The following is a 14,291-nucleotide window of genomic DNA, read 5'->3' on the forward strand; positions in this document are numbered from 1 at the left end:
ACCACATCAGGGTGTACGCTGGAGCCAGCATGCTGAGAAACTGTTCTCAGTCTAGATGAGATCTGAGCCAAAGGGGAAAAAAGGAAAACGTCTGAATTAATAAATAAGAATCATATAATATCCTATTCAATACTCTCTTTATGTTACTCTAAAATACCAGTTTAAAACAGATGCACGTTCTCTAGTTTGTCTAGTGTGGGCTTTTAGAATAATGACATACGTTCCTGGTATAGAAGAACAAGAAAAACATTTTAAAATGAAAGCATGTTTTTTCCTTCAGGGAAAGAGAATACGTGCGGCTTAGTCCCAGTGTGAACCGGGGCACAAACGTTACCATCCCTTCAAGGGAATGTGGATTTTGCTACAGTTCCTTTGAAGGCCTAATGATGTCAATTTGGTGTTCGTGTACAAATAGTCTAGTGACAAAAAGGGGAGGGACACAGCCATATACAGTTCCTGACCAGAGAGGGTGCTTCTTCAAGAAGGGAAGCCTCATGGGACAGGGCTGCCTGCAGCCAGACGCCACGCCCACTCTGCCCTCGGCGTGCACAGATGCTGCAAAGCTATTTCCTCCCTGTAAAAAGCCACCAACTGGTAAAGGCGCACTACAGTAAAGCCTGCAATCTAGTGTCTTAGCTTTGATGAAGCAAGTAATGTATTTCACAGCTACTTCATTTCATAGGCTATAACTGACACTGTTCATCTTGTGCCTTTATACAACCGAAACATTTACAAATAAAAATGTATGAATCCATTCACCTGAAAAAGACTATAAGGAGGGATAAGATATTCTTACAAATGAAAGTTTCCTTTTTATTCCTTGTTCATCTTAGCACTTTTTTCTTCTTCCTTTAAAACTACCAATTTGCATACATTATTTGGTGACCAAAATGCAAACAAGACTCCTAGTTTTTCTTTTGATTTTATTAATTTTTCCTTAGTAAAATAGCCAAAACAGTTTTATGCTGGGTTCACTATGGCTTCTATAATTCTGGTAGGATTCTTCACACACTTCATAGAAGCTAGAATTGACAAATATATATTTTGACCTCATTGAAGAAGATGATGGTAATGCAATACTGTGTTTTGTTCTGCTATGTCCGAGATTAGTTTAAGATGATTTAATAATAAAATGATGGCTTTGGATCATTCTAACAAACTCCCTTTATCACTGATACTATCAAAACCCAAGAATTCAACTTCATTACTATCTCAAGGTGAGAATTTTTAGATTTGCAGGCACTTGCATAAAGTTTTCCAAAGCATCTGGTTATATAACATATTTTCATACATATGCAAACCGTGCATATAGATAGATGGATACCAAGTTATATGGAGTATATGTGTGTGTTTGAATGATCAGATTTGCTTATGTATTTCCTGAAATTTAAAAACCACAAATATCTTTGGAAATATTTGCCTCAAAAAATTTCAAAAGAAATTTCAAAAAATATTTCTCGTTTACCTACATCACTATGAAAGCATAAATCATCACCAAGTTTTGTTCTGTCTATACACAGTGCTTTGCACTTGAATCTCCATGTGTGTTCAGAAAAGCACGCCAACTCTGAGGAAAGAGAGAATCTGGGCAGACACAATCACGAACCCGCCTTACCTCGGCAGATGGGCCGGTGGTCACTCCATGCAGCCAGAGTCTCCGTGACTCTCTGACACGTTATGCTCTTGGATCCCTGGAGCACGTAATTGTCCTCACAGGAGAACTGTACATTTGCACCAACCCTGAGCAATTACAGAACCAAAAACAACCCGAATTATTCATGGAAGTCTTCTTAAAAAAATTATCACAGTGCTGCCACTGTGTTATGCCGTCAAAACAATATTAAACATTAAGTGATCCATTAGTAATTATTCCCAGACACAACTCTCTAATGCAACATAAGACCTGGGTTCAAATATCCATTCTGCTGACTTCTGCTAAAGAAATATATGAACCTTAAGATATCTTCTCTAAAATCAAGACAATAACAGAGGTGGCAGGACCATGTGTTGTGGCTTCAGTAAGAAAATGCATGTGAAAGAAGTGAACTCTGAAAACAAAATAAAGTTGGATGTCATTCCATGTGGATAAACATCTTATCAAAAAAAGACTGAAAAAGCCCGGGTTAAGAAAATGTCTCTGTACACAGAAAGACAAGTGCTGCATGATTCCACTTATGGGAGGCATCAAAAATAGTCAAATTTATAAAATCAAAGACTAGAATGGTGGTTACCAGGGGCTAGTGGGGAAGGGGGGAAATAGGAAGTTATTAATTCAAAGGCATAAAGTTTAAGTTAAATAATATAAATAATTTCTAGACATCTGCTATATACATCACTGTACCTACAGTCGACAGCAATATACACCGAAAACTTTTAAGGAGGTAAACCTCATGTTAAGTGATTTTAACATTGTCATCATCATAATAAAACTTTCTCCCAAGGAAAAACAAGGAAACAATGTCCCAGTAAAGAATTTGTTCCCATTGCAAACAGTAATTATATTCAGAAGAAGGCCAGTGCTACTATATTTCAGAAATACATCTTACATGAAAAGAATGACACTTTAGAAAAAAGCAATCCACCCAGCCTAGAGGTAGATGAAAAACTTCTCTGGCTCCAGAGCTGCCTCTGAAACCGTGAAGCTCTAATCTGATTGCAGACGCACAGTTCAACAGGTGCATGAAAAAATGGGACAGGCAGACACCAGGTCTGAGCACACCCAATCACTGCTTCTAAGCCTGTTGTCTGGCAATGCGTTGAGTGCAGTATTATTTTATTATCTGACAAGCCTATTGTTACAAGAGGAAATTCAACCTGTGTCTTCCATTTGACAAACTCTGAGGCTGATATTGACAAAAATAGGAATGAAAGAGAGTCTTTGAGAGAAAATATGCATAGTTGCCATGTTATGTGTAAACTTATTAATAGATAAAAGATAGAGAAAAAATAAACAAATGCTTTCCTTTCCTGCTTATTGAAAAATTCTCATCTACAGCATCACAGTGAACACGATTCCAGGAACATTACAGCAGCGTCCCCCACACTTCTATACAACACTCTCTGGAGATCACCACAGATGTCTATAAAAATCAGCAATCAGGGTCAAATCAATTTGAAAAATTCTGGATTAAACAAAACTAAGCATCTTTCCTTTCTAAAGGGGACTCTCAGCTTCCTAAAATTTAATATGCAAAATGTGTTTCACCTACTTAAGAGAATGTAAAGTATGTAGAATTTTCCAAATTTATCTGGTCAGGAAGCCCTTCTGCACTAAATATCCAGGGCAACTAGAAACCTCTGGGAGTAACCTGCAACTTTACCAGATTCACCGATGAGCTCTAATAGTTTTTTGGTAGCGTCTTTAGAATTTTCTATGTATATTATCATGTCATCTGCAAGAAGTGATAGTTCAATTTCTTCTTTTCCAATCTGGATTCCTTTTATTTCTTTTTCTTCTCTGATTGCCTTAGCTAGGACCTCCAAAACTATGTTGAATAAAAGTGGAGAGAGTGGACATCCTTGTCTTGTTCCTGATCTTAGAGGAACTGCTTTCAGCTTTTCAACATTGAGTATGTTAGCTATAGGTTTGTCATATACAGCCTTTATTATGTTGAGGTATACTCCTTCTATGCCAACTTTCTGGAGAGTTTTTAATCATAAATGGATGTTGAAAATATTTGCAAATGATGAGACCAACAAGGGATTAGTCTCCAAAATTTACAAGCAGTTCATGCAGTTTAATATCATCAAAACAAACAACCCAATCAAAAAATGGGCAGAAGACCTAAATAGACATTTCTCCAAAGAAGACATAAAGATGGCCAAAGAGCACATGAAGAGATGCTCAACATCACTAATTATTAGAGAAATGCAAATCAAAACTACAATGAGATATCACCTCACACCAGTCAGAACGGCCATCATTAAAAAATCCACAAACAATAAATGCTGGAGAGGGTGTGGAGAGAAGGGAACCTTCCTACACTTTTGGTGGGAATGAAAATAGATACAGCCACTTTGGAGAACAGTATGGAGGTTCCTTAAAAAACTAAACACTGAACTAACATATGACCCAGCAATCTCACTCCTGGGCATATACCCAGAGAAAAACATGGTCCAAAAGGATGTATGCACTGCAATGTTCACTGCAGCACTGTTTACCACAGCCAAGACATGGAGGCAACCTAGATGCTCATTGACAGAGGAATGGATAAAGAAGATGTGGTGCATACATACAATGGAATACTACTCAGCCATAAAAAAGAGAGAGATAAGGCCATTTGCAGCAACAGAGATGGAGCTAGAAATTGTCATACTGAGAGTGAAGCAAGTCAGACAGAGAAAGAGAAATATCTTAAGATGTTGCTTATATGCAGAATCTAAACAGAAATGATACAAATGAACTTATTTATTAAACAGGAACAGACTCACAGACTTAGAGAACGACCCTACAGGTTACCAGAGGGGAAGGGCGGGGGAAGGGATAGGGAGTTTGGGGTTGACATGTACACACTGCTGTATTTAAAATGGATAACCAGCAAGGGCCTGCTACATAGCACAAGGAACTCTGCTCAATGTTGTGTGGCAGCTTGGATGGGAGAGGACTTTGGGGGAGGATGGATACAGGTATATGTATGGTTGAGTTACTTTGCTGTGCACCTGAAATTATCACAACGTTGTCAATCGGCTACACTCCAATATAAAATTAAAAGTTTAAAAAAAGAATTCTGTGAAAGTAATTTTGAGAAACACTGTGTTATAAGCACATAATATGTATTATTTTTGAAAGGGAAAAGTGGAAAAACCAAAATGTTTACATAATTCTAATTTTCATTGTCAGTCATAGCAGTTATTTAAAACAGCTATACTTTTTAGACATATCCCTTCAGAATTTCATTGGCCTTTGGTCTTTGTTTAAACTTCTGGAATCACACTGAATAAATGAAATAAATCTAAATATTCGATTTAAAAACAACTATTATATCTCTGTGTTCTCTACTCCAGGCCCCAATCTTCAGTTCTCGTTATTTACCTAAATTTCTTTTCAGACTTCCTGTGATTCTTTCAATACATTTTTATGGAATATGCACTCTGTGCCACACTCCACTCCAGGTACCAAAGATGCAGAAATTAATGTGACGGACAAAGTCCCAATCTCATGGAGATAACAGTCTAGCTGAGCGAGGACAAAAATAAACAAATCAAATAAGAAAATGAGAGTGTCATAAGTACTGTGAACAAAATAAACCAGGTGATGTGATCAATAACGGGCTAGGGAGAGTTGGGATTAAGGGTGTGTCAACATGCTTTACGGTCCTCTCAAACTGAGGTGCTGGGATGTCACACAATTTCCAGATGTGGTCACACACAAAGGAAGGAACTGGGATCACTGCTTCCCTTTGGCAACCACTCACGTCCGTTCCCAAAGCCCATCATCCACAGATCAGATGCAGGGCTCTTCACTCCAACAAACGTCTAGCTTTTCTACACGTGCTTTTCCGTACATCCAGTCAATGCCCTTCAGGTATTCCTAGTGAATTCTGTTGACTTTGACCACTCTACCTCACTTCTGGCACTATATTATAGATTTATCATCCTAAGTAGGAGAAAATATGGACAGAGTCGTTTTTCAGAAGCCATGGGGCTGTCCATTAATAGAAGTATGACTGACTATTATTTCACATATATTTGAATGAATAAGTTTCTACAAAAAATGAGCAAAATATGGTACGATATAGGCGCTTGATACAAAATTGTTACCCCAGATAACAGTTGTCCATATAAGTACCTAAATCTATATATCAGGAAAATCAGGCAGAAAAACTAATTTTAGAGTGATAATAGAATCACAAGTACACTTTTGTTTCTATACTGCAGTAATTGTATGACTTCTGATTTTATTACAAGTTAAATTGTAAAATATTTTAAAATCCTACTATTAGATTGCCGGTGTGTCCTCACTCATTGAGATAGAACTGCCTCACACCGAACACTCTCCTCAGATTTCCATCACACAAAAACTGCAGACACCTCTTCTACCACAGGAGAGAGGATTCTTCCTAAATTTCCATAATCACCGTTCAGTATCACAGAAGTTCCAGCCCGGGAATCTCTGTCCGGGTTCTGGGGAAATCGGTCCTTAGTACGCACAGCCTGATATGGAACCCATTCCTTAATTTCTGTCCTGAAACCTTTTGACAAATGACTGGAAATAACAACTGAGAAAACAGTGAGGCTTCTCTACTTTCAAAGCATTAAAATTGTTAACAACCACGTAGCTTGATTGCAGGTTGGAAAACAGAGCCACTGACGGGTAAACTCGTTCCCAAGAGGGGAGACGAGGAGTGGTCCCTGCGTTGTGAGCTTGAAACTGGCGATGACCCAACTTCTAATTTCTTACTTCAAAGTTTTGCTTTGGTTTTTATCTAGCACTGAATCAGTTCAATTTAAAATCCATGCACACTTTCAACTTCAAATATATAGTAAACTAAGCTTTCATTTATGATTTGGTTTTATGATTACTATGTTTGAAAGCATCTCTATAACATTAGAAAAACTAATTTGGTTTTCTGGAAAGCACTCAGAAGACAATAACAGAAAAAACATTAGTATCTTCCCAATGGCAAGTAAATTCAACACCTTGGATTGATTTTGTCAGACAATTTTGACAATCGTTAGTGGTTGGAAATTGTCAGAAATAATAGAAAACTGATTTTGCGTACGATCAAGATAAATTGTGTATTGATAGTAAATATCCAAATGGCAAATTTTAAGTTAAATAGTTGAAGCAGAATAATTTTGTTTTAAATAAAGTAGAATAGAAGAGAAAACAGCACATTTTTCACTTCTTCAGTGCTTAGCCCTTCCCAAAAGCTCATCGTTCAAAGTTTGAATTCTGAAGACATTTCATTTGTCACCACCCACTTGACTTTACCTACAGTTTAAAGAGACTTTCTAGGTGAATGAACTATTTCTAAACATGGATTTTCTAGAAAATGGCTATCTGTGCATTTATTTAAGCTTGGTATTATATAACTATTTGTAAAACTACACACACACACACACACACACACACAAAGTAACTTAAAGATTAAACTAGAATCCAAAATAGGATGTGGACTGATTTAGCTGTGATATCCAACTAGCCACTAATTCAGAGATTACTCTGACCTACCTGAGTGGCTAGATGGGCAGATCCCATCTGTTACCTCAATCCAGACTGGTTGGTGTTGATTGAATCTACTGAAGCAACTAATTTCCCCATTTAGAATTTTCTAAATGGATATATTGATAGATTGATATAGATAATAGATATCTGTCTTTTTGTCAAAAGAAATCCAGCTCAAATAACATAAAGATTCATAAACATAAAAGGAATAGATACTATTTTTAGGCATCAAAGGTAGGCATTTACACATTTTGCATCTGCAGCAAAAAGGAGAAATGCATTGTATTATACTGTTTCCACTTTTAAGCAACAGAAAACCCCAAAATTAGAGCAAAAAAACCTTTAATTTAGAACAAAAAGTCAGGATTTGACACTAATTTGTCTTTGTAAAATGAACACAGATGATGTGGGGAAATTATATATGGAACTAGACTCTAGGAAAGATATCGATATGTTGCTTAACCGAATCCTTTTTTTTTTTTTTTTTTTTTGAGAAGAACAGAAGCTGGATGTGGCAGGATAATATGTGAAGTGGTAAATGGTGTGTGTGTGTGTGTGTGTGTGTGCGCGCGCGCGCGCACAGACACACACGCATACAGGCACGAGGATGAACACCTGTGATTTTTCTCCCGTATGTTGCTTACAACCCGAGGACGCCGATACTGGAGGAGCACAAGATCAAATTAGAGGCGTCTAATCCAGAAGGGTCGTCCAGGTGTGTGAAATATGTTTCAAGGAGCAGTGGTGGTTCATGGTTCTCCACGCCCCGCGATGAACCATAAAAGTAAAGCAAAACACAGGCCGGAGCCGGGGCCGGGGAGAACACGGGGAGCGGGCAGAGAGGGCTGTGCGGCGCCGCGCCCCGGGACCCGCCACCCCCTGCGCCGGGAAGCAAGGTGGGCGAGGCAGCGGGACAGCGCAGGGCTCCGCCTGGGGCTGCGCGCGGGCGCCCGGGGCTCACACGCGCCCGAGCCCGTCTCCCAGCTGCGACCTCGTGGACGAGGCCTCTCTAAAGAAGAAAGCGCAGCTTGCGAGCCTAAGCCTGGCGCGTGGAGCCCCCGGGCCCTGGAGTGACACAGCGTCCCGCCCCGCGAAGGCTGCCCGAGGCTGCCTGGGAGGAAGCCACAGAGGCCGCAGCACCTCCTCTCCAGGGAGAGCAGGTGCACCGGCGCGCGGCCCGGGCACAGTCGGCGCAGGGACGCGCGGGACAGCGATGAGGCGAGCAAGCCGTGCCCGCCGCTGACGCAGCGACCTCTCCTCAAGTCCTGGCACTAACACCCCAGGAGAGGCAGGCGGACGGGCACAGCGACGAAACCCAGCGGACCGAGAAATCACGGATTTCAACAACGTCAAGAGTGAATACACACAATTTTCTGACGCACCCTACATGGGGATATTGACAGAGAAATCTTGACAGCCCCAGCACAGAGACGGCTACGTTGTGCACCTCCGCGGTCAGGGGACTCTAGGTCAGCCTCTCCTGTGCCTTGCGGCTGACTTTGCAAATAACGACAGCACTGCTCTTAGCGGGTACAAGCCCCCCCCATCCCCGCTTCTCCCTCCTCCTCCTCCACCCCGCTCTCATTTTCTGTCTCTTCTTCCTCCTCCTTCTTATTCTTTTATTATTAAACATGTTTACTCCCCACAAACAGAATTAGTCCACAGGTAACTTCTGGAAGAAGGTGCTAAAAAGTTTCCAGAAAACGGTGGTAGGAAGAATCTGAAGGTGTTTTTACAACTTTGGAAGAAAAGAAATGACACCTGATACAAGAAAAGAAATGAGAGGAAACCCGTCAGGAACACTCCCGATGCTCTTCAACATCTTTAGAACAGTTAGACTCGAGCCCTCCTCCTACAAACAAAATATCCCCACGGCCTGGAACAGCGCCTGGCACACCACAGGCACTCAAAAATGCACGCTGAATGAGGGAAGAAAGACGCGTCCCTTTCCTGAGGCTACATGTGTCAATCTGTCGGTAACAAGGGACTGAGAAATAGTGGTAGCAAAGAAACCCGTCTCCTCTTCATCTTCTCCGTGGGCCTTTGTCACACCTCACCTGCGCTGGCTCACAACTGGTTGTGGTCAGGCTTTGAAGCACTAGGTGCCCTGCTAGTCATTGATGAGTACTGATGAGCTACTGAGGGCAAGAGATTCTTCATCAAACAGCTATTGGTCAATGAGGTAAATAAATATAAATTACTATGGGAAAAGTGATCTTGCCTTTAGTGAAAAGGTAAAACAGTGATACTGCCAGATAATTTATTCCTCAAAATGAGCAACTGTGTTCCAGAGTGAAACCCACTGGAGAAAGCCCTGTAGGTGTCAAAGTTGGAGATTTGTTCAGGAAATTGCAAGTAGCCTGGTTTGTCCAGAACAGTATTTTCCAATTGCTGTTCCAAAAGGGTACCCATTCCCTTCTGCTCCAGAGTCTTTCCCCTTTAGCGTCGGGGATTTGGGGTGCTCTCCTGATTTGCGTCTCCTCCCTTCCCTCTCTTTGAGGTACAGCTCAGCTCTCTTACTGCTCCACACAGTGTTTCCTTTTAGAAATACTAAGCTAAAGCACAGAAGCAGGAGAGGCAGCTCCCAGGAGCAAGGTTCCCCGAGGGAAAGCGTCGTGTTTCACCCACCTCTACATCTCTCACAGCCTCCAGCAGAGCTGACTGCACTTAAAACATCCCTGAGATCGACGTGGGTAGAATGACAGCGCAGCACAAACAGGAGACAAAGGCCTGAATTTGGATCCTCTCCTACATGTGCAGTGGGCCACCACCGTGCAAGGCAGCAGGGAGTGCGTCTCAACAGCAGCACCTGAAGCCACTGCTGCCGCCACCTGGCAGCGTGTGTCTGCCGTCACGCGCCTCTACTTCAACAGCGGCTGTTTTAGGTAACCTCACTGATTCTCCACTGAAGGAGTCGTCCTCCACTCAGGAAAGGAACTTGTATACTTAACTGTGTGCTCTCCACGAACAGCAAGACCTGGTCCCATCGCTTTCGACGGATTTCAAGCGACAAAGGTGCCGTGTAAACGGGCCCCTCCCTCCTGAGACGTTCCCGATGGCACTGTTTGCACAGCCCTGCAGACGACGGCATCATCAGAGATGCATGTGCAGCTGCTGTGAATATCGCGATGCCTTTTATCACCCTTTTGATTCTCACACATAATGTGCCATTTCTGGGTCGTTTTTTCTTTTTATAGCGACAATTTTTAGACTCATCTCCTCAAGCCTTAGGGCAAGTTAGTACCACTAAAAGCACATTAGAGAGTAGATGTATCTCTCTAGCCTAAGGAAAGAAAAGAACCTAATATTTCATAGGATTTTTGGATACTGTGTGTGAATAATAGCACAACAAAGACCTCTGACAGCGATCAGAATACAAGCAACAATAAGGCTGTGAACTGGGCATTAAATGACCAGCAACCTTCAGACTCTGGCAGCTCTCAGATGTGCAGCATTTAGAAGGACGTGTGAATTTTCCCACAAGGAAATTTCATTTGCATCTTCTGAGTGTGTCCTAAGTTCACGGGGATCCACTATTTAGCAAAACAAGAGGACTGTTTTTTATCTGACCAAGGAGAAATGTGAAACCCTCAGATTCACACCCACCCGTTCACACAGAGGCAGAAGCCATTTCTGCACTGTTTCTGGAAGCAACAGGTGGGCAGGGAGAGGGGATTCCAGTGAGGCTGGACAGGCATCCAGGCTCTCGGAGCAGCTGGTCCAGCAGGCCCTTCTCCCATCTCAGTTCATCTCTGTGTGGTCTCTTGGCCCCTGCCTGACCATCTCCTGATGCCCTGGGAACAGTGGTCTCTACGCCCTTTTTAACTTGACATTTGGAAGCCAAAGGGGACCCTGCAGACTCTGGCCTTGAACTGTTTTACGGGCTGTTCTCCTTCCTCTGCAGCTCCAGTGAGAAAGCAGGGGGAGCCTGTCAGATGTGGTGGGAGGGGGTGGAGGGAGGTGAGAGCGCCCGCAGCCTGTGGACAGCTCCCGCCCCAGCCAGGAGGGCCAGCAGGGATGGAGGGCAGGACAAACCAGCGAAGACTGTTTGTTTCATGTGATGAGCAGGCCCAAGGAGTGGCAGGAGCTAACCAGGCACAAGGGAAACAATACCTTTAACCACTTCCTTGTGACAGGCATTCATCCAGGGCCCCCGGGGGAGTCGTCACTGGAGGGGCCTCAACCCCATTTTGAGAAACACTGAGACTCAGAGGGTCAATTGCTTGAGATCATGTAATACACGGATTCAAGCTGTCTTTCTTTCCCCGAAACGTTATCACCTAGATCTGTGATGGAGCAGAGAACAATTGCAAATATACAGAAGCTGTACAGCAAACATTTTCCTCTAGGCTTATGTCTACTCTGTGCAAAGCTGACTCATCCTATCCTCCTTGTTCCAACGACCGGATGGACTGACAATGGGAAGATCGAGACAGACGAGGGTGACCCGAGCCAGGGCCGAAGTGTGTGCAGCCGGGGCTGCTCCAGGCTTGCACACACCTGCCCCGTCTCCCTGTCTGGTCCTCGCGCTGGTTCTGCGGCCATGCAGCCAAATCCCAGGTACTGCTCTTGACCACAGCCATGGGTCTGGGGGCTCCTGACAGAAAGGAGCCACTTCCCCCAGGTGCTGGCTGGATGGAGGGCATCAGGGCTCTGGGTTCCACAGCAGCTGCCTGGAAAGGTGGCAACCCTGGCCCTGAAATGTGGAGAAAGTCAAGGTGCTTTGAAGATGTGGCGCTGGGAGGGGCTGCCGTGAACAGCTTTCCTCCATTTCCCTCCCTCCTTCTCTGGGACTGAATCACCCCTTATCTTGGGCTGATTTCTAAGGAACCCCAAATAAAGTGGGGAACTTGAGTAGATGATCAGCTTCCAGTCAAGCCCCAGCTGTGTAAATTGTTGTCAGTAAAATGCAGCTCAGCTAGAACAGGAGTCTGTGTTCTTCTTACTGATGGTAAGATCCTGGGGACAAGAAGGACAGCTCCGCTCTCATGCTTCTCAAAGCCCTAAATACACCGTCTCTGTTTCCTAGCAGACCTCCCCTCCATCATCTGCCCCCCTTCAACCCAACAAGGAAATGTCTTCTTATTACAGCTTCTCCTCCATCTCACATTAATCCTGGGTCATTCCCAGAAATGACATCTTATATGATGACCTAACACATTTAACAGTGTAAAGAGGACCAAGCCAGTTTGAGAAAAGGGCAGGTCAGGGACCCCGGGGAAAGCAGAAAAGGTGTCTTGGGGCAGGTGATGCCGTGTAGGTATATAGCATCAGACCATAAACTCCACCTACATGGCTGGATGTGCCTGGGGTCCTCTCACACTGCTTCCCCTGTGCAGCTGTGGGTTTGTTGGTCAGTGTGTTTAACTTCCATTCGTTTAGACTCAGCCCTCGATGTTTATTTTCACCTCTAGGGAAGAGAGGCAGGAAGATTTTCCCACCTCAGGGTCTTTGCATGTGCTTCCTTCTGCCTGGACTGCCCCCACCCCACTATTTTACACGGTAAGATCCTTTCCTTCTCATCCTTTGAGCTCAGCTCTGAGGTTACCTCCCCAGAGCCTTTCCCTGCTATTCTGTCTACAACAAAGGAATCCCTTCCCTGCTCCTTCTTTGTTTCTCCTTTTATCTTAGGAGCACGTCACAGTTCTGAGGGCTCAGCTCATTTTGGTTAAGGAAACTGACGGATTAGTAAGTACAAGGTTGGGTTCCCGAATCTCCCTGCCCAGGGCCCCAGGTAGTGGTCTGCGTTTTCTCTCCGCTCTTCCTTTGGGAACAACGACTACAGCAAAGGAGTGCGGGTGTGGGGCCGCCCTCGCCTCCCGCCCTGCTCCATCAGTGCCCTGGGACCAGCCTTCCCACTGCGCCCTGCTCTCTACAAGGTGGTCCTTCCCACCTGCCCAAGGATCTCCTGCTCCTGTTCTCTTGTCGCTTGTCCAAAACTGCCCTGAGCAAGATCTGATGAGCGGTCCCTACACCAGACTACGCAATGAGACCAGGTGGTGAGCTGCCCTGCCCTCCCAGAGGGCGCTCCACTTCATCAGGGCCAGAAGCCGCAAAGCAAAGCCTTGGTGCCTGGAATCCCTCCGTGGCAAAGCCACAGGAGCTGAGCCCTGAGGGCGGGGAGGGCTCACCACCATGAGGACACCCTCTCTGCTTCCCGCGAAGGGCAGTGCTGGTTCTGGTTCTTATTGAACACTTAACAGAAGTCTGCTCTATAAAAAGAGCTGAGGAATTAGTTTAAAAACACATTAAAAAACTGTAGATGGCATCAGTAAGCTAAGAACCGACAAATCCTCAGTTTCCTAATCTTCCCACGTGCCTGCCACCTGCCTTCGCCTCCCCTCCTCCCCTCCCCACTTTTACAAACAAGAAGATGAGGGAGCCGTCCCAATGGAATGTAGGGAGGTGGTGCAAAAAGCATGCAACCGACAGGTAAAGTGTGCAGACTGGTTTTATACAGACCTTAGTCAAATCCAAAAACCCCCTAACGAATTACCCTCTCTATTAACTAGCTACCCTAGAATATAAATACAGAAACACAGAAGGTCTCTAAACCAGAAATTCTCAGCAAGAGTCGAGTGCATCACAACTGGAAGGGAGCCTCATAGAAGTTGTGTAAAATCTTATTAGACTCTGGCAAAAACATGGCTAAGAGACACAGAGCTTTACAGCACCGATGGACCACAGAAATCATCACCTTCCATTTCAGCCCATTCTTTTACAGATGAGGAAGCCAAGAAACAGGGAAACAAACTGTATTAGAGAAGGGCTTTTTAAAGAGTGTTAACATTTAAAGGATCCCTAAAATCCCATTTCTGACAATCAGGATAACGTGGAATAATAAATAATCAACTATCTTTTGTATTTTGAAATTAAGAAATTGATGTATGCTTCAAGAACAATGCACAATCCTCCCAGAAAACTATTTAAATGGATATTATATTTTGACAAATAATTTACCATTACAGATACTTGAAAGACTGGGAGAGAGAGGGAATACGTTCCCTCTGCGAATTCTACTCCACGGATTTCTTTATCAGAAGCAGCTTTGGCCAGATAAATGAGATCTGAAACATTCACGGTGTGCCCCTTTTCAAGAGGATATGAAGGTTTCAAACAGTGT

General features: G+C 43.6%; 1 protein-coding gene across 1 annotated transcript in view; it reads right to left on the reverse strand.

The window, feature by feature from the left end:
• Positions 1–14,291, reverse strand: part of CSMD1 (CUB and Sushi multiple domains 1) — a 1,409,269-nt gene that overhangs the window by 479,277 nt on the left and 915,701 nt on the right. Inside the window, exon 9 of the mRNA XM_057697717.1 lies at positions 1,616–1,740. Coding sequence (XP_057553700.1) covers positions 1,616–1,740 — 125 coding nt within the window. The remainder of the gene's footprint in view (positions 1–1,615; positions 1,741–14,291) is intronic.

The sequence above is a fragment of the Hippopotamus amphibius genome, chromosome 10 (assembly GCF_030028045.1).
Source record: "Hippopotamus amphibius kiboko isolate mHipAmp2 chromosome 10, mHipAmp2.hap2, whole genome shotgun sequence".
Taxonomy (NCBI): Eukaryota; Metazoa; Chordata; class Mammalia; order Artiodactyla; family Hippopotamidae; genus Hippopotamus; species Hippopotamus amphibius.